Source organism: Vicugna pacos, chromosome 13, assembly GCF_048564905.1.
Source record: "Vicugna pacos chromosome 13, VicPac4, whole genome shotgun sequence".
Lineage (NCBI taxonomy): Eukaryota > Metazoa > Chordata > Mammalia > Artiodactyla > Camelidae > Vicugna > Vicugna pacos.
Genome location: NC_132999.1, coordinates 14,112,880 through 14,137,154, shown reverse-complemented (window position 1 = coordinate 14,137,154; position 24,275 = coordinate 14,112,880). Strand labels below are relative to the sequence as shown.

Below are 24,275 nucleotides of genomic sequence, written 5' to 3'. Positions count from 1 at the left end.
TGAAGATATGACAAGAACTCTTACCAAGGGACACACTGGTGTCTCTCCAACTAGCTTCATTTGAACTTTAAGAAAGCTGTCTTTCCCCATGTATAGTTAGCAGATTCACAATGCCCATATTAGAAAACTGTACCACCTCAAGGAGTTTAAAAATCCCATAAAAATGAGGGTTTAAATGTCTCTGAGTCTCATTGTGGTCTAATTTTTCAGTCAACTATTAACCCCATTCATCTTTCATATACTTGAATTTTACACCTCGTATATGTTGTTTATTTCTAAATACTTATTAAAAAAGAGTTTTTATATATTGAGGAATAGCACCCTAAACTATTAAAGAAAAGTTCATAAAAACCCTAAAAAAGGGCAAATATATTACATGCAGTGGTTTATCTTTCAAAAATATGTTGCAAATAATACAATTTATCTCTCACGCCATTGCTGGTTTTACGGTCACAATGAGAGACAGTGACACGTGGAAGTTAAAAGCTGGGGCTCTCAAACCAGAGTGTTGGGATTCAGGTTTTTGCTTTGTCACTTATTAACCATTTGACTTCAGGTCAAGCTTTTAATCTCTCTTCATCTCAGTTTCCTCATCTGTAAGAAGGTAATTTTGGAATGTACCTTTTTATGTGAGAATTAAAAAAAAATTATAGAAAGAGATTGGAATAGGATCTGGTCTGTAGTTAGCTCGCAGTGAATGCTATTGGTCATCACTGTGACAGTGCTTTGTATAGCTAGAGATTATACATACACATTCTACAGCTAAAACCTAGTTCATTCATTCATTTATTAAGTATTTATTCAATCACTTATTCAATGTTTGACTAATTCATTTTATTCATTAAAGATTTACTGGTTGCCTATTAAATAGCAGCCACTGTGCTTAGTGATATGGGAGACAACATAATCAGATATTGATCCTGTCTTCTCAACAGAGATAGCTGGGTGGAGAGATAAAAACTATACAAAAATAATAATTGTACAAAATAGAAATATGTAGTGCAATAAGAGTGTCAGGTAAGGACGTACGGGAGTTCTGAATACACAGACATTTCTTCAAACTTCCAGGGCTGTGTTCAGAATTACAGAAAAGACTGCAGATTATGTCTTCCTTAACAAATTAATGAAACTGCACTAGTATTTCTTAGCACTTCTACATATAAGAAACCAGTGGTAAAGGAAGATCATTAGTGTCCATTCTGAAGATACCACATTTAGAAGCCTTTCGACACTGCCTTATATCCAGATGATTATGCTAAGGTTGTCAGAGTAAAACAAACACTTAAATAAGTGACATGTGTTCCTAATTTGTCACATTCATTACTGCTTCAGTTTTGAAAATCAAAATGTAATTTAGAAATTTAAATAGCAAAAAAGTTAATGTGTTATTAAGTCTTAAATTGTCTTTACTTTTTCTATTTAATTCATTTATTCTTTCAGGTACTTGAATATTTAAACTGTTTAAAATATTAATAACGTACCAAAGGAACTATCAATATTTACATTAAATTGGAATTCACACTGTTCGTTAATATTTTCAATGACTTATTCATAATTACACTAAATAAATCATCCTCATGTAAGAAATTTAAGCAAGTATATTATGCTCTGGCTACTGCACAGCAAACAATGGTTTTCTTTCAGAGTAGGGGGGTATGAAGAAATATTTAGCAACATTAAGCTGGAATAGTAAATGATGTGATGTTTTGGAAGTGTATATAGAACAAACTGTTTCCAAATGATTATTTTCTACTAACAACAAACTGATATATTTTATTTAAAAACAAAGGTTCTTAAATTGTGGTAATGCAAAGTTCACAAATCATGAACCTTCTTATTATAATACATTTTTAAGTAGCAGAAATATTGTATATCCCTTTCTCCATTTCTGCAAAATAGAGATGATCACTTCCGTGATGGACTCACAGTATTTGCATTTTTCAGAGACAACTTACTATCACAGGATGATAACATAAATATACATATGTCAGGTCATCATAGAAATATAAATTCTAAAAGATAAGGATGATTCAGATAACTTTGTGGAGCTGAAAAGACAGTGTATTCTCTGTAGTTTTCTTTGAACATTTTGACAAACTTCAAAATCAGGACTATTTTATGGTTATAGCAGTTTGTTGGTTACTCAGCTTCCAAAAAGCCCTAAAGCTAATTGTAGGAGAAAACAGCGTAAATTTCTCTCCCTTCAACTAATCCTTGTGTTTGCACTTTTTTTTTTTCATTTCTAGTCCTTAGGAACTAAGCTACATTAGAAATATAATACGCATTTTAGTAAAGCCTTAGGTTGTATACAAAATACAGTTTTGAGTCAAAACATTATCTATATGGATAAAATATTTTGTACTTGATCATGTACTTACTATTTCATTTTATTTATGGCGTGAGAAATTCTCACTACCTCAGGATAACTGTCTAAAGGAAACCAACCAATAGTACACTCAACCTAAATTCATCTGTGCTTAAAGATAGTATAACATATTTTTTGAAACACAACAAAACAAAAACAAAACCCCACCAAATCAACTGTCTTCAGTCAGAAGACAATTTTTAGTGGATCCTAATATTTATGTAATTTTTCCTCTTTTCTCACTTCTAAGATATTTTTCTAAACACATATAGACTTCTTTAGGGATTATAAAATTTTCAAACACCCAGATTATCTTGGGGCAAAGTTTCTTCTGTGTACGGAACATGTCATATCAGGCTGAGCTCTAAAACGAACACATTCTGTTCTTAGGTTTTATCTCTACTGATGGGTAGGAGCCAAAAGGCCCCTTGGCACCTTTGGGCCACATTGTGTTACTTACGGTTGAGAGGCAGGCTCGCATTGGTTGTGCCTAGCTTGTTGGCAGCCACACAAGTATAGTTGCCGAAGTGCTCCTGTGTCACGTTGGTAACAGTGAGAATGGATCTTGTGCTAAAATTTTGAATAATAATTCCTTGTTGGCCATTGAAGAGCCTAAAAGACAAAATAAACTCTAAGTAAATGTGTGTTTTGAATACCAGTTTCATTTTTATCTTAGATGGGGTTGTCAAGGCAACCATAAACAGTTGTGACCCTGCTGGTGTTAGCATATAATGTGATAATGGTGCAATTATATATTTCCTTACAGCAGTAGGTATCAGCGAAGAGAGGTTGTATGACAGCTGTAGACTGGTCCTATAGGATTATTTATGCTATATAAGAAACTGAACTTGGATATCCACATGTCCTTATTCATACACTGATTTGTATTTTAGAAAATTAAACAACACTACAGCAATAGTATCTTAACTGTTAAGGTCAGGAAAAAGTGAAGGGAATTAAATAAAACAATTCCACTAAAAACCACAAAAGAATGGTTTCTAAGAACTTGGCTAGAATATGTCTAGGCCATTTCAGATGATATTATTGGATAACTCTCATGAAAGTTAGGCCTACAATGTAGTAGGATGATTTTAAGTCCAGGGTCAACACCACTTTACTGCTACTACATATGAACAACCCAGACAGATAATCTGCTGTTAAACCTAGGAAACCAGTGCAGTGTAATATTGAGGACAGTATTTGAAGTTGAGTATTTGCTACATATTAGAAATGTGCCTGGGAAAGTCCTTTAACCTCTCTGAGCTTCAATATAGGATTCAGTTTTACCCGATTCCACCTTGGCTACTAAACATTCTCTCTCCAGATTTGCTCTGACTCTCAAATAGGCCGCCACAGCTCTACCATTTTCAGGGCTTGCCACGCTCACTTCTGCTCCACTCTTCTCTTGAATCTTCACCCAATGGTCACCACTCCCTTTTATCTCTAACAGCCAGGAACTTCCTTCCTCATCTCGAGCTGACCCATGTCCTATCTCTCTTACTCCACTGCTCCTTAAGTGGCTCCTCTCTCTCTCTCTCTCTCTCTCTCTTTCTCTCTCTTTTTCTCTCACTCTGCATGTTACTCACCAGATTGCTGTAGAGTTTATAAAACCAAAATCACATTCTTGCATTGTTCTCTCTGGCAGTTTCCATACACCCAAGTCTACCCAAATAAATTGAATTGTTTTAAATGTCTCAAAATTCAGGGCCATGTAGACATACTTTATTCTATATTTGAGCTCCACATGGTACTTAATAGTGGCAGCCTAAGCACATAATAAATAGTTCATAGGTCAATGGAGTTTGGGTGACATCCCCACCACACCAGGATAGTTAAGCGCCTTTCATTGGCCCCATCAGGAAACTCTCTCTCTAAATACGAATTCTGCTATAATTAGATGCCAACCAAGTAAGAACTTCTCCTTAACTAACCCCAGAATTTACTGTGAAAGAGATGTGCTGATTACAATATGGGCTGTGTGAGCTCATAGCTCAAATGGCATGTTAGTTTTTCCTTTCTAATGTATTCAAGTCTTCCCACTAAATATTTCTTTAATCATGAAGATGCTAATACATGGCATTCCCCTGAGAGTTTAGGTTGAACTCCTTTGCATTATGTTATGTGACTTGCATCTGAATTTAGATATAATATAATGTAGTTAAATGCAGATTAAAATAAGCAACCATGCTTGATTACTCTGGGAATTACTTATATTCCATGTAATAGCTGCATTTGGCTTCCCCAAAACTCAACATTTAATCAGATTAACAAAAACTTTGAGTTGAACAAATATTGAAAAACTTGAACTTAAGCAATAAACCTAATGACCTCCAAGTCTGACACAAGAAAATAGGACACAGAATATCAAGGATATGGTAGTTTTTACTCCTTTGTCTCACACTGCAAACCTATCAGTATTTATGCTAAAACCCCATAGCTATTATTGCCTATTTTTCTGCATCACATCAATAATTTTTTTAACCAATTAGTATATGTTATGTATAAAACTTCACAGTTTCATTGTCCTGCAAGCGTCTACACCGTAGCTTAAATCAGTTTGCCCATGTCTATGCCATGGCTACATTCTCCAGAGCACTCAGCAACTTCCCAGACTTAGATTAATCCTTACTGTGCCCCAACTACCAAAAACCAGATTCATTTTGCTGCTAAAGAATTGAGACAAAATCAGTCAGGGGTCTTCATTTGGCTAAACTCTGGGGAAAAAATCTCAAGGGAGTACACTCAGTCACTTCGTGGCACTGTCTGCTTATGTTCCTTATGGTTGTCATTCTGAGCTGGGTTCCAATTCTCTGCCCTTTAATGTATCCGAAGGCAAAGCCCCAGATGTTGCTAAATCACGCAGTGCATCCACGCTCTGTATGTGCTGGCCCATTTTTGGCCCCTGGCCAGCGGTGTGATGTGCACTCTTACCAGAGTGGGACATTAGTGGCACTTTAGCAATAGAAACTCCTGCTGCTCCCATCAGCCCGGCAGGTGATTATGGTCAATAAAAAAGATAAGCATCTTTCCCGGGGGGATTTTCTTCCCTGTCGAAGATGCTACCTCTCTGAGATGACTGGAAAAGTACAAGGCTGCCTTTCTTCTGTAGTTGGGAGCTTCAGAAGTACAGACTCCTTGAGCACTACGTAAGAGCTATCTTCGCCTGGTAATGACTGGGACAGCCTTTCCAAAGCTGGCCTTGAAGGAGAGTGACTTCTGAGGGGGTGCCTATCTCTGGAGGGTGTATTTCTGTGATGTTCCTACTGGGATCCTAGGGGCAGTGGTAGATGGAGGCTTTCTCAGCTATTTACATCAATTCTGAAAACGATCATTAATTACCACAAAGATGAGTTCTATACTAGGTGATTAGGGAATAGGCTGGACAACGCATGATCTCTGGAGATATTTTAAGAAGAATCAAACATATAAACAGGTATTTACAACAGAGGCTATCTAAGTCACGGTGGAGACCCTTTTCAGATGAATACATCTACCCTTAGTTACTAGATAAAAACAATGGAACCATGCCTAAAGTCCCATCAGGTATGAACCTAATGTAATTTCACTCCTTGACTAAAAACAAATAATAGAAGAGCTCTTTAACTGATGACACTTTTTCATGAAACAGATTTTTTCTAACATGTTTGGATAATAATTGTATTTTCTGGAAAGAGAATTATTCTTTTTTATCAAACATAGAGTTGGCAACTTAAATTGTTATTCTGTGTTAAAGAGAATCCTTGATAGGTTTAAAGCAAGCACACAAGAACTTGTTCACAGGGTGACCCTGGTACCAGTGAGTTTTTCATTTTCATCCCAGACTTGTTTGAAACCAGACTTCCTTGCATAAGTGACGTGAAATCTGAAAGAGACAACTCAAGCAATAGTTCGCATTCCACCTTGTAATAAAACCAGAGAATGAAATCCAGAATATTGCCTATTTTTGGAGTTCTTTCTCTCTCTTTTCCTAAATAGTTAACGCTTTCAAGTTCTAAGAGAATTGTTCTACTGACTTAGATTATAGAATGAGAGATGTTTTTTCCCCTAAAAGAGAGAAATGAATTCTGTTGAGCTTGGAATTTAATATGGCATTCTTTTCCTCAGCAGGAGATCAGCACATGGTGCTTGCTCAGAATTGCTTGGTTATTTTTATTTTTTGCATTTTTTACCATTCAGTGGAACTGTGTGTAAGATTCTTCAATCACCATGGACACTGCTGTCCTCTACCCTCTGCCACCAATAGGAGTTTGTTCCATTCCACTATGATCTGTGTCCTCCCCAAATTCGTGTGTTGAAGTCTTAAGTCCCACCCTAAGGTGTTAGTGGGCGGGGTCCTTGGGAGGGGCTTAAAAGTCATGAAGGTGAAACCTTCATGGTTGAGACTAGTACCTCATAAAAGAGGCTCCAGAGAGATGCCCAGATCCTTTTGCAGGTGAGAATACGATGAGGAGTCTGTGACCCAGAAGGGGACCCTCACCAGATCATGCTGCCACCCTGACCTTGGACTTTCAGCCTCCAGAACTGTGAGGAGTATTTCCTTTGTTTATAAGCCACCCAGGCTGTGGGACTTTGTTACAGAAGCCCAAATGGACTAAGACACATACCAAGGACCACTGCCCTCTCTCTTCTTTCTTCTGTCTTTTGCTAATGCCTCATAAATCTGTGAGGTGCAGGCCATTTGTTTCTCCAGCAGATGCTGCCAACTCATAAGTGGCACAGCCTGACCAACTAACTAGTTTGGAATTAGAAATGTCCCTAGTATTTTCAAGTGTCAGTCAGAGGCAGCACATAGAAAGCATGCTAATAACTACAGTGCTTCCACTTCTGCCTCATGAAATGTCCACAGACTTCACAATCACAACGTCTGTTAGACAGTAGCTCTCTGGAATGGCCAGAAGAGCCCACAGCAACGGCACGACAGCAAAACTAATCACATAGCCAATGGCACTGATTGTTATGATTGCAAAAATAAATGGAGCTGCTATACCTGACCTCATTCATTTTATATATAAATCCAGCCTCGCTTCATATTTTGAGACTACTGTTCATTATCTGCCTCCCCAGATCAGGAGTAACCATAAATATTTCTAGAGAAACAAACTTTCAGGTGCAAACGGTCAGAGAAAAACTTCATTGCTAGTATAGGAAACGCACGTGAGTGTATCAGATGGCAACATTTAAAATATTAAAATAACTTTAAATAGGAGTGGGAGATGTGTTCTCAAATGAAAACAGATCTTTTATCAGACTAGAATTACAAAAGAGTATAATAATATAACATATTATATCACTGGATAAGATGAATACAGTCTTATTAACTGATCTCTGGGTGGCAGCTTAGGAAAGATGGAAGATGGTGGGGGAGGGTAAGTAGCTCTCATATCATAAGGGGTATATTTACAAAGTAAAGGATTTTACTTCCAACAATGGACTTCAGGTTTATGAGTTAAAGCTATAACTCAAAGAAAGAGCTTTAGAAAAAGTCCTGGGTGATAAAAGAACTCTGAAATGGTCTTAAGGGAAATGAAGTTTTCGTCTGTCATCAAAGGATGATGAAATGCCTCCTATGCTTGAAGCACTGATTTGGAAACCAAAGGGGTGAAAAAAACCCCAAATATAGTACAGTTACTATCTAAAGGACCTTAGCTACATCTGAAGATGACACTGAGATGGCATCCAGGTCCGCACACAGCACATCTTATAATGTCTCCCTCAACGATAAAGTTCCAGGCTATATATATTTCTGGCTCTGAATTCATGGCTGTATTTCTAGTCTTTTAAGTGTGAGCAAGAAATCTTGATGTATGTAGAAAATGTGAGCTGTTCTCAACACATTTACGACTGAAGTATTTTAACATTAAAACATTTCAACATTGTACAAAAAAGTTTAGTGTTAAGAATGTGGGAAACTGACATTCAGAAAACATTTAAGCATTTTCAAAAGTGTATCAAATAATCTTCATAGCAATCCTCGGAGGTAAGCATTATTAGTCCCATTTTGCAGATGAGAGGAAAAAAGTTGAGAAAAATTAAGTTTAATTTCTATTTCTATTTTAATTAAGTAAGTGGTAGAACCAAAATTCAATCCAGGTCTTCTGACTATCGGTATCTTCCCAAAGTAGCAATTGGTACATTCAAATCATCAGGTAGAAACCAAGACATTGTATTTGAGTTTGGAGAGACAAGTCAGAAATCATGGGTGGTTCAAGGAAATCAAGTTAACCCAGGGAATAAAACCAACAGAGCTAAATAGCCAACTGTCGTGTGGCATTCAGGCCAGGAAAGTCAGGTCCAATCGTCCATGAAGTGAATCTCATGGGGCAGAAAGTCAAACCAAAATGTAGAGTCCAGTTCAACTAGCTGTTTCGAGATTTCCCTGAACTAGAGGCCTCTGGACTGTCTATCGTGGACTTTGCGCAGCCTCTTACAGCAGCTGTCTTTAGCCTCCAGTGGAGTCAGCCTTTCGGACCACACAGAGTCCCAAGAGGAAATGCACGAAATAGGCTGTCATCTCCCTCCTCAAACTACCTCCCTCAACACATACATATACCTTCAGCATCAGTTATTGTCTGTTTTTCGTCTCCTAGGTCCACTAAATATTTGGGTGGTAGTAAATCCCTCCTCATAGGGTATACGCGTGAGATAATCAAGAATGACTGAGTAAGTAAAACCTAGAAGAGTGGCGCAAATGTGCTATTTTAAAGTTAAGTCCAGAATTGTCTCTAAGTCTGAATTCTAGTGATGCTGTGGAGTTACTGTGTTCTCTCTGACTTGGTCAAATCATCATATGTAACAAACACCATCTCAGCTGTAAGTTTTCATATATTTGTGTGACTTTTGATGACTTTCCACATTTCCATTAGCGTCTAACTCCATTCGAGCAGGGATCCTGGCTAGTTTTGTTACTCACTGTATTCTAAGCATGTTGTATAGTGCTGGGCACTTAATAGTTACACAGTAAGTAATTATTGCATGTTTGACTGAATGAATTATGTTTTTACATTTCTGTAACGCTTGGTTTTTTCATCTGTGAAATGGGGAAAATGAAGCCAATTCCAAACTGTTGATGGAAACTGTTTTTCAAACATATAAAATGTAATATCTATGCATATATACATATCAAACGCAGTAGGCAGTAGATATATGATAGGTGTTACTGCTCAATGATAGGGTCTGTTTCTTAGAACAGATACATTTTCTCTCATGTGGCAGCAAAATATTAAATATTGAGCACAAACAGGAAATTATTTTTAAAGAAAAGATCTAGAAGAGTGACTGAAAAGATCATGGCATCATGATTTCAAGATGTGCCAAACTCTGTATCAATTACATGCACATTATCAACATCATCTAGGCTTTTCACAGATGTGCAGGGTAGATTAAAAAAAAATTTAAAAGAGAGGGAGGAGTAAGAACTGCTAGAAACCAGAGAAATGAAAATTTATGTGAACATGCTGCTACAGCAACCTATCAGTTTACTGTGTTGCTTGGTACTTAAGGCTCAAAAACATATATCATTTATCCCCAGGAACAAACTGAAGAATACCATGTATCATTGTCTTAGCCCCAAGGGGTATCTATCTTTAGTTACACATTTGAATATATGAATGTTATTACAATATATTAGAACATTTAAATGATTTTAGACTTTATTAGGCTATTTAAAATGTATGTCTTGTTTACTTTATCAATTTTAATGAAATTAGTAATTTTAGATTAGAGACCTTTGGGCTGCCTGACTTGCGACGGTTTGATTTGCAAGGGGAGAAGATCGTCTTTTGACCCCACTTCAAATAAACGAAGGCGACACTGCAGGCGTCAGTCCTCCCCTGACTGCAGGGAGTTTTGTATCCCTGACAACCTGGCCTCTGGCTAGACTTCTCCCCTCTGTTTGCACTGCTTTTCTAATATCCATGTGCTCCTGATTTTAATGTCAAATTTCATCCCACGATATACCAACACAACCACTTTGCAGGGACCACACTCACAAAGCAGAAATAGTGGGAAGCCAGACTTGAGCAACAGAAACCATCTTCCTTTCTGTAATCGCATGTTGGGTTTACAGTGTCCCACATTGTAAGGTGACAGGATGCATGTCTACTAATACTCTCTTAGTAATTTGAAACTGTATCAAAATTCAAATGGCTCTACTTTATCATTATTAAAAGGCCACAACTCATTTTTGCAACAGAGTGCATTCCAAACACCATGTTAGATGCTGGGAACATGGTGGTAAACAGGGCAGAATCCTCACTCCAAGGGTAGACTATAGATTAGGAAGAGAGATAGGCAAGTAAAAAAGTTGAGTACAGTTTAAAAAGTGCTTTGAGGCGAGAATATGGGAGTACATCTAGAGAGCTGCTGCTTCTAGTAGAAAAGGTCCAGGGTAGTTTTCTGAGAGAAGGTAACATCTGAATAGGGAGCAAAGTGGAAGGCAGCCAGCCAAAGGTAACCAGGCTCGGGAAGTGTGTGCGAGGGGCCTGCAAGAAAAGTGGCCAATACCTGAAGATGCTTGAAAGACAGAGATCGGGCCATAATTTAGGAATTAAATACTTTAGGATGGCTATAGCCCCTACTGTGAGACAGCAGAATGGTAAGATTCTTAGCCAATAGAGGTAAACAGGGGTGAGAACACGAAGGCCTCCCATGACACGCTGTGGCGTTAGGCCTTTATTCCAGGGACAACCAGGAACCACTGAAGGGTTCAAGCACAAGTGACTAAATCAGACATTTATTTTGGAAATATCACTATGAATTTTAAGAACACAACCAAAATCCAGCTGTTAGCTGGTGGACTGGGTATCCAGTGTTAACACTTCGATTTCAGTATGTCCCAAACCAAACGCAGCACAGACTCTTCCAAATCCCCTTTCCTGTGTCCCCAGCCTCAGCTAATGACTTCAGCATTCACCCTTGTTATTGAGCTAGAAAATCTGGAATTACCTTCAAAATTGTCCTTTCCTTATAGTTAATCTGACACTGAAATATACAAATGCTACCTTTTTTCTCTTTCTTGCTTTTTAACTGCACAACCAATACCTTAGTTTAAGCCGTATTTTATACATCTCCAGTCCATTTCTCCCAACTACTTTCAGAAACATTTTGTGAAGATGAGGAGTGGATTGCTTTACTACTGTTGAAAAGCCCTCCAACAGCTTCTCAATACCTATGGAATTAAGTCCACGGATAACATCTTATCATGACATTTAAGATCCTTTCTAAACCTACCTCCTGTTACACCAGATTTCACATCCTGTACCCCAAAGCATAAAAAACCATTATTCGATACTAACTTCTATATATAAACTAGATGAACAGCAAGTTCCTTCTGTATAGCAAAGGGAACTACATTCAGCATCTTGTAGTAAACTATAATGAAAAAGAATATGAAAAAGAATATATGTATAGGTATGTTTGACTGAAACATTATGCTATGCGCCAGAAATTGATGCAACATTGTAAACTGACTATACCTCAACTAAAAAAATACAGAAAGATAGAAAAAAATGAAACATACATAAATAAATAAAAAACTGCCCACACAATGCTCACATGAATTCACTAGGTTCTTTTCTGGTCTGTGATTATTTTTAACCCCTTGCAATGTTTGGAAATACTATTCATCATGTGGTGTCCAGTGCAAAAATTTTTCCCCTGAAGCATTTGTTAATGCTCTGATTTGAGTTGAATCGACCCTCGCTGTGCACTCTCAAGGACTTGACTTAGGGTCCCCTTAAGATATTCTTACTTGGTATTTATTTCATTTTGGTGGTTTTTATGACAAACTGGAAACTCTACGTCAAGGGATGCAAACTGAACTTGGCCCACTTTCAACTTTATTTGGCCCAAAGTTTTAAATATAATAATATGCATTTATGTCTTATACAGACTTGTGCTTTCCAGCTCCCAGTAGTTGAAGTGCTCCCATTTGTTTCACATATTTACCCTTTATCAGCCTGGCCTTGCATGACCAGGGGTGATGGAGCTGTACTGATAAGACTTTGGTTATAAAAAGGAGCGAAATATCATCAGAATGAAATTAATAAAATAATAAACAAGCAAATAAATAATAATGAGATGACATTAGAAATGCAAGTTCTTTCAATGAAGGAACTTACTTCCTTTCCAATTCTGCAAATTATCTCACAGATAAGTGTCCAATGTGAAGAAGTAGAATCTCAGGCCAGCAGGGAAGAGCACCTTCTAACATGGGATGGTAATGAGGTTATTTCCAGTCTCCTGCTAAATCAAAATATGTAACTTCCAACTCTTGTAAGAATAGTCTTGCCAATGAGAGGATGAGAGGTAGGTGCGGGTGGGAGGGGAGAAGACAGAATTACCTTACTTCTAGTCTCTTCTGAATAATCATAACTGTGTGGTAAAATCTAGAAAAAGGATAGCTGGACACAGGCAGGAAATCGGGGTTTGCTTTGTTTCTGTTTTTAAAAATCACTTTATTGAGGTATAATTGGTACCTCAACTCTAAAGCTGTACGTATTTAATATATACAACTCAGTGAGTTTGAGAATCAGTATACACCTGTGAAACCATCAACATAAAGGCCATACATATCCATCACCTCCCAAGTTTTCCTTGAAATTAGATTTTACTTCCCGTTCTGTACTTCCCTTCAACAAGTCATTTCACCTTTATGAGACAGTTTTGTTTTGTTTTGTTTTAAATCAGGCATAATCTAGTTAGATTTCTGCAAGGAATGGGCAAGATAGCAAACAGTGAGTTAAATAATATGTGTTGTAAGACTGCAAAGTCATCATATCAGGTAAAAGTTGCATGTCATCGAAACTGTCCTTGCAAATTCCCTAAACTTCCTTACTTTAGACTAGTATACTTCACAAGAGTTTTCAAAATGGGGGGTAAGGACCTCAGGGTGGGTACAAAGTGATCTGTTGGAGTATGAGAAAAAAATAATAGAATGCCCATTTATATTGCATTTGTATCTCATCTTTTAAATTGTTTCTGTTGCAAGTCATTTAATTTATGCAAAATACTGGTTCAGAAGTGCATACACATAATTTACATACAAGTATGCATATATTGGTAGTTTTTGCTAAGTTTTGAATTTTACTCATGGTGATAAATGTTCTAAAAATGTTGCGGACCACTACGTTACATGATTCTCTATGGCTGAGCCCTGGATGAAATAGTTGGTTTTTGTTTTAGAATCATGTTACATTTCATACCTACCTTCAACCTGAGGAGCTCACTGAGAATGGAGAGATACTCACACTACCAGAGGTAAATGGGAGTGAAGACCAACTGAGTAGCGAGTAGCGAGGAGCGCAACTTCCATTACATGTCTTTCTGAAACTTATGTATCGAGTAGAGTAAGGAGCCGTGCCCTTCAGATTGTTACTACCACGTTTATCTCTTTCTTTCTCTTTTTTTCTCTCTCTCTCATGTAGCACCCAAAGCTTGAAGAGTATGGAAGTGAATATAAAAATGTGCACATTTTGCAAAACTAGCATACATAAAAATGCTTGAAAATCATAATGTGTTATACAAACGTAATGTATTCATAACTTTGACACACATAAATTACATGAAAAATAGCAAAGAAAAAGGATCATGAAGACACAGAAGAATATTTTAACTCATTTTTCTGGTTCCCTTGAAAATAAAAGAAGGGACAAAGACAAGACCCTCCCAATGTTCCTTCATCAAAGTGAACAACTCAGATGAAATTTACGGCCTGTCTAGGTGACCCAGTAGTAAATAACTTAGACTAGGAAAAAGGAGAGGAAAGGTCACTCCACTTCATTCTGATTTCTCAGGTTCATCCCACCTCTATACAGCCAAGAATAAAAAATCATCATGACCTAAAGCGAAAACCTAACCTGACTGAAAAAGGTCATCATACTTCTGTGTAATGTGAGCATGACATTCACTACATGGTTGATTTAGGCTTTTTCCTATCCTCTCAATGGTACCTTTACACATTTTGTAACATGCACATGCATGTTTTATACACATAGATAATAAATCCTTTACAGCAAGGCAACAAGCTAATGCGCATCACATTTCCTGTGAAGCAAAGGTGTAGATGGAACAGTTAATGGGATTCAGAGGTAAGAGTTATGCTGACATAATATTTGTTGTAAAGAATGACCTAAAAATGCATAGACTAAATTTGAAATTCATTGCTTAAAAAGTCAAAATATTATAAGTTTTCACAGTCAACTATAAAACATTCAATTTTTAGGTACACATTCTCTTAATAGATATATTGATAATTTTAATGTTTTATCACATATTTGTTTTTCATTCATGGAGATAATTTGTATTTACCTTGTGTGTAACTTTTGTATCTTTGTCTTAAATTACAATACAGAATTAAAAAAAAACCCACTGTGATTAAAGAATTCCAAAAAAGCATTGCTACAATTGGCCATTTGCCTGAAAACTGGCAACGTGAATAAAATACATACTATTTAAAAGGACCGCAGCTGCTAAACTCATCATGAAAAATCCAAAGGCATGTCTTTCTAGGCTGCGAGCTTGGATTTGAGGCGATGTAAAGGGAATTCAACTAAGCAGGCGAATAAGAAAATTCTGATCTGAGACAAGATTATAATGCCATCTCAGCAAAGTGATACAAAATCTATGTTTTTGCAAGACCTATTTAAATGTTAGCCCATTACAGTTTAGTTTGTTTTTATTCCTAATCCTAAGTGAATGCACTGTTCTGAAGCTATGGATGAACTTAATTTCATGTCATCAAAGACATTATGTGCTTTATAGTACTTGGCCTGTTCTGAAAGAGTTCTTTCTCTGCTTAGAAGGAATGTATTTCCTCTTATCTATCTTCTCTATTATCAAGAAAAAAGTTGAAATTTTTGGCCCTCTATATAATTGAACTCTGAACTCCTATTTTCCCAATACTTAAAAACTTACATGGAGTAAACATTAGTCTATTAGAACTGTCCCTGCCACTATGCTGAAAGAGACCACAGTGTTAAAAAATGACCATTTTATACCAAGGGACAATACTTTAATAACAGATATATAACTTTAGTCATTCTCATGATGCTTAACTGAACAGTGCAATAAACTAAAGGTCAAATGGCTATTATTTCTAATATAAAAATAATTACATCATCCATGAGAGAGACAGTGTGAGAGCCATCTTTGGGGACAACATCTGATAATCCTCACCCCTTGATATTTAATGTCCTCATGTTGCCTCTCCATCACTGAATAGGGTCGCCCTTTGTAACCAATAATATATTGCAGAAATGACAGACTACGATTCCTGAGTCTAGGTCATAAACAGCTTCTATCATGTTCTCTTGGATCACCAGTTCTGCGGGAAGTCAACCACCATGTCATGAAGAGTTCCACATGGTGATTAACAGAGGCCGTCTGCCAATCACAGGCACTAACTTGCAGGCATGTGAGTGAGCTGCCTTGGAAGCAGATCCCCCAGCCCTAGTCAAGCCTTCAGAGGATCAGCACTCGGCGATCCTGGATGGAACCCTGATGAGAGACCCTGAGCCATATCCCACTCAACTGCTTCTGGATTCCTGCCCCACAGAAACTGTTTGAGATAATAAATCCTTACTGTTTTAAACTGCCAAATTTGGGGTTAATTGGTTACTTTGCAATTGATAACCAATCATGGCAATATAGACAAGGGAAAGAATATGGGCTGAGAGGCTGACAAATCTAAACTGTGTCCTGAGAGCATCTTTTAAGTGAGTGCTCTTATACAGGTTAAGTCTCTTGTGTTTCAGTTTTGTCATCAGTAAATTGAGGATAATAAATCATACTTCACAAAGGGCTGAAGAAAACATGAGATAAAAGAATTTAAAGGCCTTGGAAAGTGATTTATCCTCAGTATTTTTTTTTTTAATTTTCTTTAAATTGTGCTTAATTGTGCAGGGTTTTTTTTTTGTTGTTGTTTTATTTTATTTTTTAATGTTTGCAAGCAGATTATTCCCAGGACACAGAAGTGGATTTTACAGGATGTGGAAGAACTATAAGGTTAGAGATGAGATGAGTGATGATCAGGTACTTCCTCTTTTCTTCTATGTTTGTGTTTGTTAATATGTATTTGAATGAAAAGCTGAGTTTGAAGATCTTGATTTAAGAGAGATGAATTTTTATAAAAATTCCCTTAAGTAGAAGCAAAGAGAGTAAATTACTTCTAAATATTTTTTGTAAACCCCGAGTATAAAAGATTTCTAGGAAATAAAACTTCTCCAAATCTTGCAAAAACTCTTCTCTACTCTGACAGAGCCTCTGACAGCCTCGTGCTTCTGCTAATGACCTTGAGGTCAAGAAAACAACTTGAAAACATGTTTTATCTGTTTCTTCTCTGTCTCGTCACCTTGACTCACTTATTTCTGTGTTTTTGACTTCATAAATTTGGGAAATTATAAGTGAGTGTTTACACCACGTGTGCAGTCTTTAATTTTGCTAATTTATAAATTACCTGCATTGTCTTTACCTTGGCATTTAACATTGGCATCTCATACTGTTTTTGATAGACTCTGAGGTCCCAGGATCAATACTAGGTGTCATAGTCTAGGGGTTAAATCCTTGGACTCTGCAAGAAGAGGTGCAAGACTTCTTGGGCTCAAATCCCAGGTCTGTCACTAACTATGGACTTGTGCAAATTACCTGAAAACACTGTGCTTTGGTTTCCCTCAAGCAAAAGACGAGAATAATAATAGTACCTATCTTACAGGTTTGTTGTGAAAATTAAACCAGTTAATGTTAAATATCAGGTGTTCATTACATAGACAGTTTTTCATTTTGATGAGATAAGTATGTAAATGACCTGGGCCCTAAAGGTAGCATGGGAGATCCATTTAGTGTGTGTAGCAACAATTATTCAGCAAGCAGACTATTTCTCTCTCTTATTCCCTGCATATACTCAAATTTGCTTTTCTATAATTTTGAGAAGAATTTATATATTCTAGTGGTATTTGAGAATTTGGATATTTCCTCAAACACAACCCTAACAAATGACAAATGTATACTTCACTCTGAAATGAAAATGTTTGCCTTTGACAAGTGCATTTGATTCTCACAGCTGCTAGATTCGCTTTATATGTGTGAGTGTATTGGGGAGGGGCCCTGATTGGGGAGAATCAATCCACCTTTTTCAGCAGTAGTTCTAAACTCCTTTGAAAATCTAATAAAAGCTATAGTCCATCTCCCCAGTAGGAAAAAAATTGGCTCTTTGCTATATTTTCTATAGGCCAAGAAAGTGGACTGAGGATTATCGTAGCCTTTTTTGAGAATGGTTGCTGAATTTAGGAACAGGAAAGCGAGAGAAATAGCAAAAAAATTTAGGCCATCAAGTCACAAAATATTAGAAACAAAATGGACTTTAACAAAGGAGCTCTCACTTGTGCTACTAGGAATCATTCTCTTTGCTTAAAAAAAAAGGTCTGATACAGTTTCAAAGGTGACTTTGAAAGATATGTAAAATCATTTAAGTCATTTTTTCAACTGTGCTTTGTGGAGAACCAGGGTTGGTGGGGGCTGGCTGGGCTGCAAGGACATCCCAACGGAAGGGAGGGTTCTGAGCAGATGGTGCTGAGGCTCCACTCACCCCAGCTTCCACAGATATTACTTGTTGGGCTTCCAAATAAGACTGTATGCGAACAAAGGGTTTCACAACTTTCAGAGGATTGAGAACCACTCTCCTAGAAGTTTGTCTATATGGATCACCACAAATGGAAAACTGCCCAACGTGGATTATCAGAACCTGAGGAAGGTTATATTGCCAGATACACAATCTTGTAGGGTGGGATAAGGGTGCCCACAGACCAGTCTACCTATATCTAGATAAACAAAAATATGGGGGCCTCCATGAAGCAACAAAGAAGCAGATTTATATTTAGTAAAAGCATTAATTAATTAGTAAAAAGAATTAAAAATTAAACAACCCAAACCGTAGAAGAGGTTGCATATAAAATAGCTGCAAAACATTTTAGGTAAAACCATCACCAGTTTTCCAAGACAAATGAGGTGCTTGTGGGGGTTTCTTCTATTGTTAAGGCTGATGTTGAAGGGGGAGAATACAAATCCTCTTTTATTACCATTTAAGAAATAAAGTACCCGCTTACGTCACACCCATTCTCACCCACTGTGTCAATATCTAAGTTCTTATGCGATTTCATCTGTTTTCTGTTTGGACATTAAGCTGTAATCAGTTATGAGCTATGGCAAAAGTAAATAAACCCCATACGTACAAGTTGAACAGTAAGGGATTATCAACGTTTAGCTTCTTCTTTTTTTTTTTTGAACGAAATGGCAATTTCATACGGTCCAACCTAACATTTTTCTTGAACACATCCCTCCCTAGTTTTGAAGCAAAAAATACGTATTATAGATAATCTCCTCCTCTCTGCATTCCATCTCCCATTTAACCCACAGGGGTCCCACTCTTCTTTGATAACTTGATAAGAGCAGCTGGAGAAGTCGGAACGAGCCCACTGGTTGAAAGTAAAGAGAAAGTAGTCAAATCCTGTCTTCTCTTGTTCAACAGCTCTTGCCAAGGCTTTCTGAAGCTCCTCAAGGGGACAATCACACAGAACTGAAGTCAGAGTAGCCCTAAAGTCCCCTTGGTTAGTCCTTCAAACGTGTATTTTATCCCTCTATAGCCCCTTAGTGACAGAATACCGGAAACGCAATGTTCTGTAAAACAAAATGTTAGAATGTCTTGTGGGAGAGTGAGGCAGGTGAAAAGGTTGAGGTTTATCAAGGAAGCCAGGCAGAGTCAGCAGCTCTGATTGCTTTTGGAGTGCTCTCCTGGACTCTGTGCCCGAGTCCGTTAAGGGCTGGTTTCCCGAGTAAACATGGTTGCCAGCAAGAGCAATGGTGTGGTGGTTCAGGAGGGAGGGGAAGAAATGAAACGTATCAGTGATGGGGGATTTGCAGGCATTTCTGAGATCTTATAAACCAGCGTGGACATTTCTTCTGGATGCTTTTATAAGCTACTTATCCCTCCCACGTGGCCCTCTTCAGTTTGCCAGCCCCGCGAGGAGGCTGCTGAGAATCATTCAAGCCAGTTAAAGAAATTGCTAAAGTAAGTATCTGAAACACAAACACATTAGCACAAAGTGCTTGAAACAGAGTAATAATCACAAAGTCCTTACTTCTTCTCTCCTTTGTACCATTCAAAGGCCGGAGGCGGCACACCTGCACCTTCGCATCTTATCAATCCACTGCGTCCAGGGGCCACCGTGCCAGATTTAATTTCCTGAATTGTAGGAGCAACTGAAAAAGAAACAAAGAAAGAGAGAAACGGGTGGATAAGTCAAAATCATCTTCAACAGAAATATAGCGCACACATATTTTTATTCCTTCTATATTCAAAGCAATCTTATGCCTGCTAGGCCAATGTATCACATTTTCAGTGTTTTATGCTTCTAATACAAGACTAGTCATTTTCAGCTTCATTTTTCAAGTTGGACAATAGATGAATGTTCCCTGGGAGTGCAGAGTAAATGCAATACATTTTGGCCTTGCTTCCTATTGGAAAAAATGGCACTGTTGAGGGGAACACTTCATCTGTACTCCAGTCAAACTACACTCCAATAATAGCTCTCATTTACAGAGTGATCGCCGGGACCCAGTCCTGGGGCTAGGTGCTTTATGCTCACGACTTCCTCACAGCAATACTCTAAGCTAGATGGTATTATCCCAATTTTACAGATATGAAAACGGAAACTCAGAGAGGTTAAATAATTTGTCTAAGGTCGCACAGCTGGCTTAGCTACAGAGTTTGGATTTGATGTGAGGTATGTTGACTCAAAGTCCGAGCTCTTTCTGTATTCTGTGTTTTTCCCTACTCCCTATGCCTTAGCACATTCTAGAGATTTTTTTTTTAATGTGGTTTCTTCTACCTGGAATGTTATTTTCCCCCATTTCCACAGATTCAAGTTCCAATGTAGGTGTCACCATCTCCATACTGTTCCGTGTTGCTCTGGCTGGAAATAGCTTTCTCTTCTTTGAGTAGTTTATCTAAATCTCTCATACAATCTACTTTCTATCCTGTATTGTAATTATTTATGGGTATGCCAGGCTTCCTTGTCAACTGCCTGAAGGCAGGGTAATGATCTGATTCATCCTTGCATATTCAGAGATCAAAGCACAGAGCCTGGCATGAAATGATGCTTAAAAAGCTTCATTATAGCATAGTCATTCCTTTTAGTCTCCAAATAGTTATAGAGCCATAGATACATACCAGGTCTTTCTCAAGGCACAAGCAGTGAAACTCCCTGACATGATGAAACTTACATTCTAGACAGGTTGGGAGATAAGGAGACAGACTATAAGCAGTAAATAAAACAAATACCTAATTTAAGTGAAATGCTAGAAATTGATAAGAAATATGGTTAAAAAAACAAAACAGCAAGGTAAGAGGAATTAGCAGAAGGAACGGGTTGCAGTTTTATGAAGGGTAATCTGAGTAGGACTCATCGAGAAGGTAAGATGATAGCCAAGATGATGGTGATGGGTGAGTTTGTTACGCGGCTATCTGGAGAAAGAGCCTTCCAGGCAGATAGAGGAGCTTGCCGTAAGGCCCTGAGGCTGAAGCAAGCCTGCTTCATTTGAGAAATATCAAGATCAGCGTGGCTGAAGCGAAGAGAAAGGGAGAGTAGCAGGAGACGGAGTGTGAGGGTGAATTGTGTCAACGTGATTTGAGTCACAGAGCGTCCGGATATTTGCCAAACGTTTTTTCAGCGGCCTCAGTGGCACATCACCCTTCCAATGCAGGTGCATGTCATACTGTCCACTGAAAGCCTGAATAGAAAGGAAGGGAGAGGGAGGATTTGACCCTTCACTGCCTGACGGTTGAGCTAAGTTACAAGTCTTCTGCTCTCAAACTGAGATTTACACAATTGGCTCCCGGGTTCTCAGGCCTTTGCACTCAGATTGAAGCAGGTTTCCAGCTTGCGTACAGCAGTTTGTGGGACTTCTCAGCCTGCTAAGAAGCGAGCCATTTCCTCATAATCAAATTCTCTCTCATGAATATGTGTATGTGTACAGGTATGCGTGTGTGTGTGTGTGTGTGTAGGTTTTGTTTCCCTGGAGAACCCTGAATACAATACGGAGCCAAAGCATAGAAGATGAGCTAGGAGCCTGAGGACCATTTTAAAGATTTGGCTTCTACTCTGAGTGAAATGGTGAATCACTAACAAGGAGAGGTATAATCTGATTTTTGCTTTAAAAGTATCACATCACTCTGGCCGCTGTGTTGAGAAAAGACCCTTGCGAGGCCAGGATGCAAGCTGTCACAGTACGCAAGGCAAGTGATGCTGGCAGCTCAGACCAGGATGGTGGCACTGGGGGTAGTGCAAAGTGACTGGCTTCGGAGTCTATTGTGAAGTCGGAGCCAACGGGATTTCTTGACAGATGTTTAAAAAAATAAGAGTGACTTCATTTGGCTTAAATAGAAGTTTAGAACTACCCATTGATTGAGATGGGTCAGACTGTAAGTAGATGACTTTTGGAAGGAAACATTATGAGTTGTATGTATGTGTCATTTTTTTAACAGGGTATTTTTAATAGATTTGTTTAAATTATTACTTTTTGTTGAAGTATTGTCAGGTTACAATGTTGTGTTAATTTCTGGTATACAGCATAGTGATTCAGTTATACATATATATATTCCTTATCATATTCTTTTTCATTATAGGCCATTTATAGGTTATTATAACTTAAAGTCCATAGTTTACATTAGGGTCACTCTTGGTGCTGTACATTCTATGGGTTTGGACAAAAGCGTAACGATGTATATCCATCATTATGATATCAAACAAAGCATTTTCACTGCCCTTGAAATCCATCCTCCTATTCCTAAATCTGCCTATTCATTTCTACTACTCTGCCATCCCTGGTAACCACTGAATTTTTAAATTTTCTCCATAGTTTTGCCTTTTACAGAATGTTATATAGTTGAGATCATATAGTATGTAGCCTTTTCAGATTGGCTTCCTTCACTTAGTAAGATGCATTTAAGTTTCCTCCATATCTTTTCATGGCTTGATAGCTCATTTCTTTTCAGCACTGAATCGTATTCCATTGTCTGTATGTACCACAGTTTATTTATCCATTAACCTGCTGAAGAACTTCTTGGTTGCTTCCAAGAATTGACAATTGTATGTAAAACTGCTATGAACATGCATGTGCAGGTTTTTGTGTGAACATAAGTTTTCAACTCCTCTGGGTAGATACTAAGAAGTGAAATTGATGGATTGTATGGGAAAAGTATGTTTAGTTTTGTAAGAAACTGCCAACTTATCTTCCAAAGTGGCTGAGCCATTTTGCATTCCCACCAGCAATGCAAGAGTTCCTGTTGCTCCATATCCTCACCAATGTGTGGAGTTGTCCATGTTCCAGATTTTGGTCATTCTAGTAGATATGCAGGGTATCTCCTTGTTTTAATTTGCATTTTGCTGAGGACATGATGTGAAGGGTCTGTTCATATGTTTACTGGCCTATGGTCTGTATATGTTCTTTGGTGAGGTCTTTGACCCACTTTTTTAACTGAACTGTTTATGCTTTTTTTATTGAGTTTTAAGGATTCTTTTGATATTTTGAGTAACAATCCTTCATCAGACGTGTCTTTGCAAATATTCTCTCCCCGTCTGTGGCTTGTCTTCATTTTCTCGACACAGTGTGTTTCATGGAGCCAAAATTTCTAACTTTAACAAAGATCAGCTTGTCAATGATTTCTTCCATGAATCGTGCCTTTGGTGTTGTACCTAAAAAGTCATCATTAATCCCAAGATCATCTAGATTTTCTCCCATGTTAACTTCTTGTTTTATATGTATGCCTCTTTTCATAAATATTTTCTTTCCTACCTGTCTTTTTAACATAGTACGTTATTTCAAACACCATGGAAAAGAGTTCAGCACAACAGAAACCTGGAACGTGCAAGTACTAATTCATTCAGACAAATGACCTAAGTAAGTGTGCACTTTGGATGTATTTTAAGTTTCCTTAGAAAGAGATTAAAAAAGTACAGAGTTTAATGATTTTTCAATATGTAGTGGAAATGAAAACTGTAAACACTCTTAAAACAAAACCTTGCCTTTTCTTTTAAAAATACTCTAGCAGATTAATCATTTTCTATTAAGGGTGACACTTCACTTTGAAATTATAGTACCTCTTTCTCTGTGGTATTTTTATTCTTAATGATAAAGGTTCAATTTATAGTTCTGGAAAAATTTGCAAAGAGTTTTATTAAAGTACTTGGTAATAACTTGGCTAAAAATGACGAAAAATAGTTAGCAAAAAAGTTTGGATGAAAAAATGTTATAATACACATACACATTCATATATATATACACCAATATAAACATGCACACACTTTCTAATTCAATATAAGGAATTATTTAATAAATTGTAACTTTGTTAAACAAAGGCTCACACCTTCCCTTATGAAACTATACACTTACTAAAGACATCTATCAGTAAAACCCCAATTACTGTCAATTATTACGACACTGTTTTGCTTGTGAGAAGAATAGGTAAGGTGGTACTTTCACACTTGTCCTCATAAGCTTTCATCTGTCTTTCTCTCCCTGTCACACTAAAAGGCCATAACCTTTTATGGTACCCAACTATTACTGAAGACAAGATAACATATGCAACAGGAGATCTATCCCAAGCTTCTACTGATCACCTGGTTAGTTTAATTACTCTCTTGTTTGTCAAGGGGGCCATGACTCATTACAAACAAAACCATGAAATCCGGAGCATCGCCTGAAAACCCAGGCGTAATGAACCGAAATAAAACTCTAATTTGTCATTAAAAGGCTTTCACGCAGGACAGTATGCATACGGCTCAGCACTAGGTAAGCACACGCATTAAAGGGACATGATCGTGTTGTCTAGGGGTTCACGGGCTGCTGGGATGGGCACTGA

The 24,275-nt window shown here is 37.6% G+C and overlaps 1 protein-coding gene across 1 annotated transcript in view; it reads right to left on the bottom strand.

Moving 5' to 3' along the window:
* NEGR1 (neuronal growth regulator 1) overlaps positions 1-24,275 on the bottom strand; it is a 769,326-nt gene that overhangs the window by 163,419 nt on the left and 581,632 nt on the right. The window contains exons 5-6 of the mRNA XM_015240167.3: positions 19,495-19,615; positions 2,826-2,977 (exon numbers count right to left, since the gene is read on the bottom strand). Coding sequence (XP_015095653.1) covers positions 2,826-2,977; positions 19,495-19,615 — 273 coding nt within the window. The remainder of the gene's footprint in view (positions 1-2,825; positions 2,978-19,494; positions 19,616-24,275) is intronic.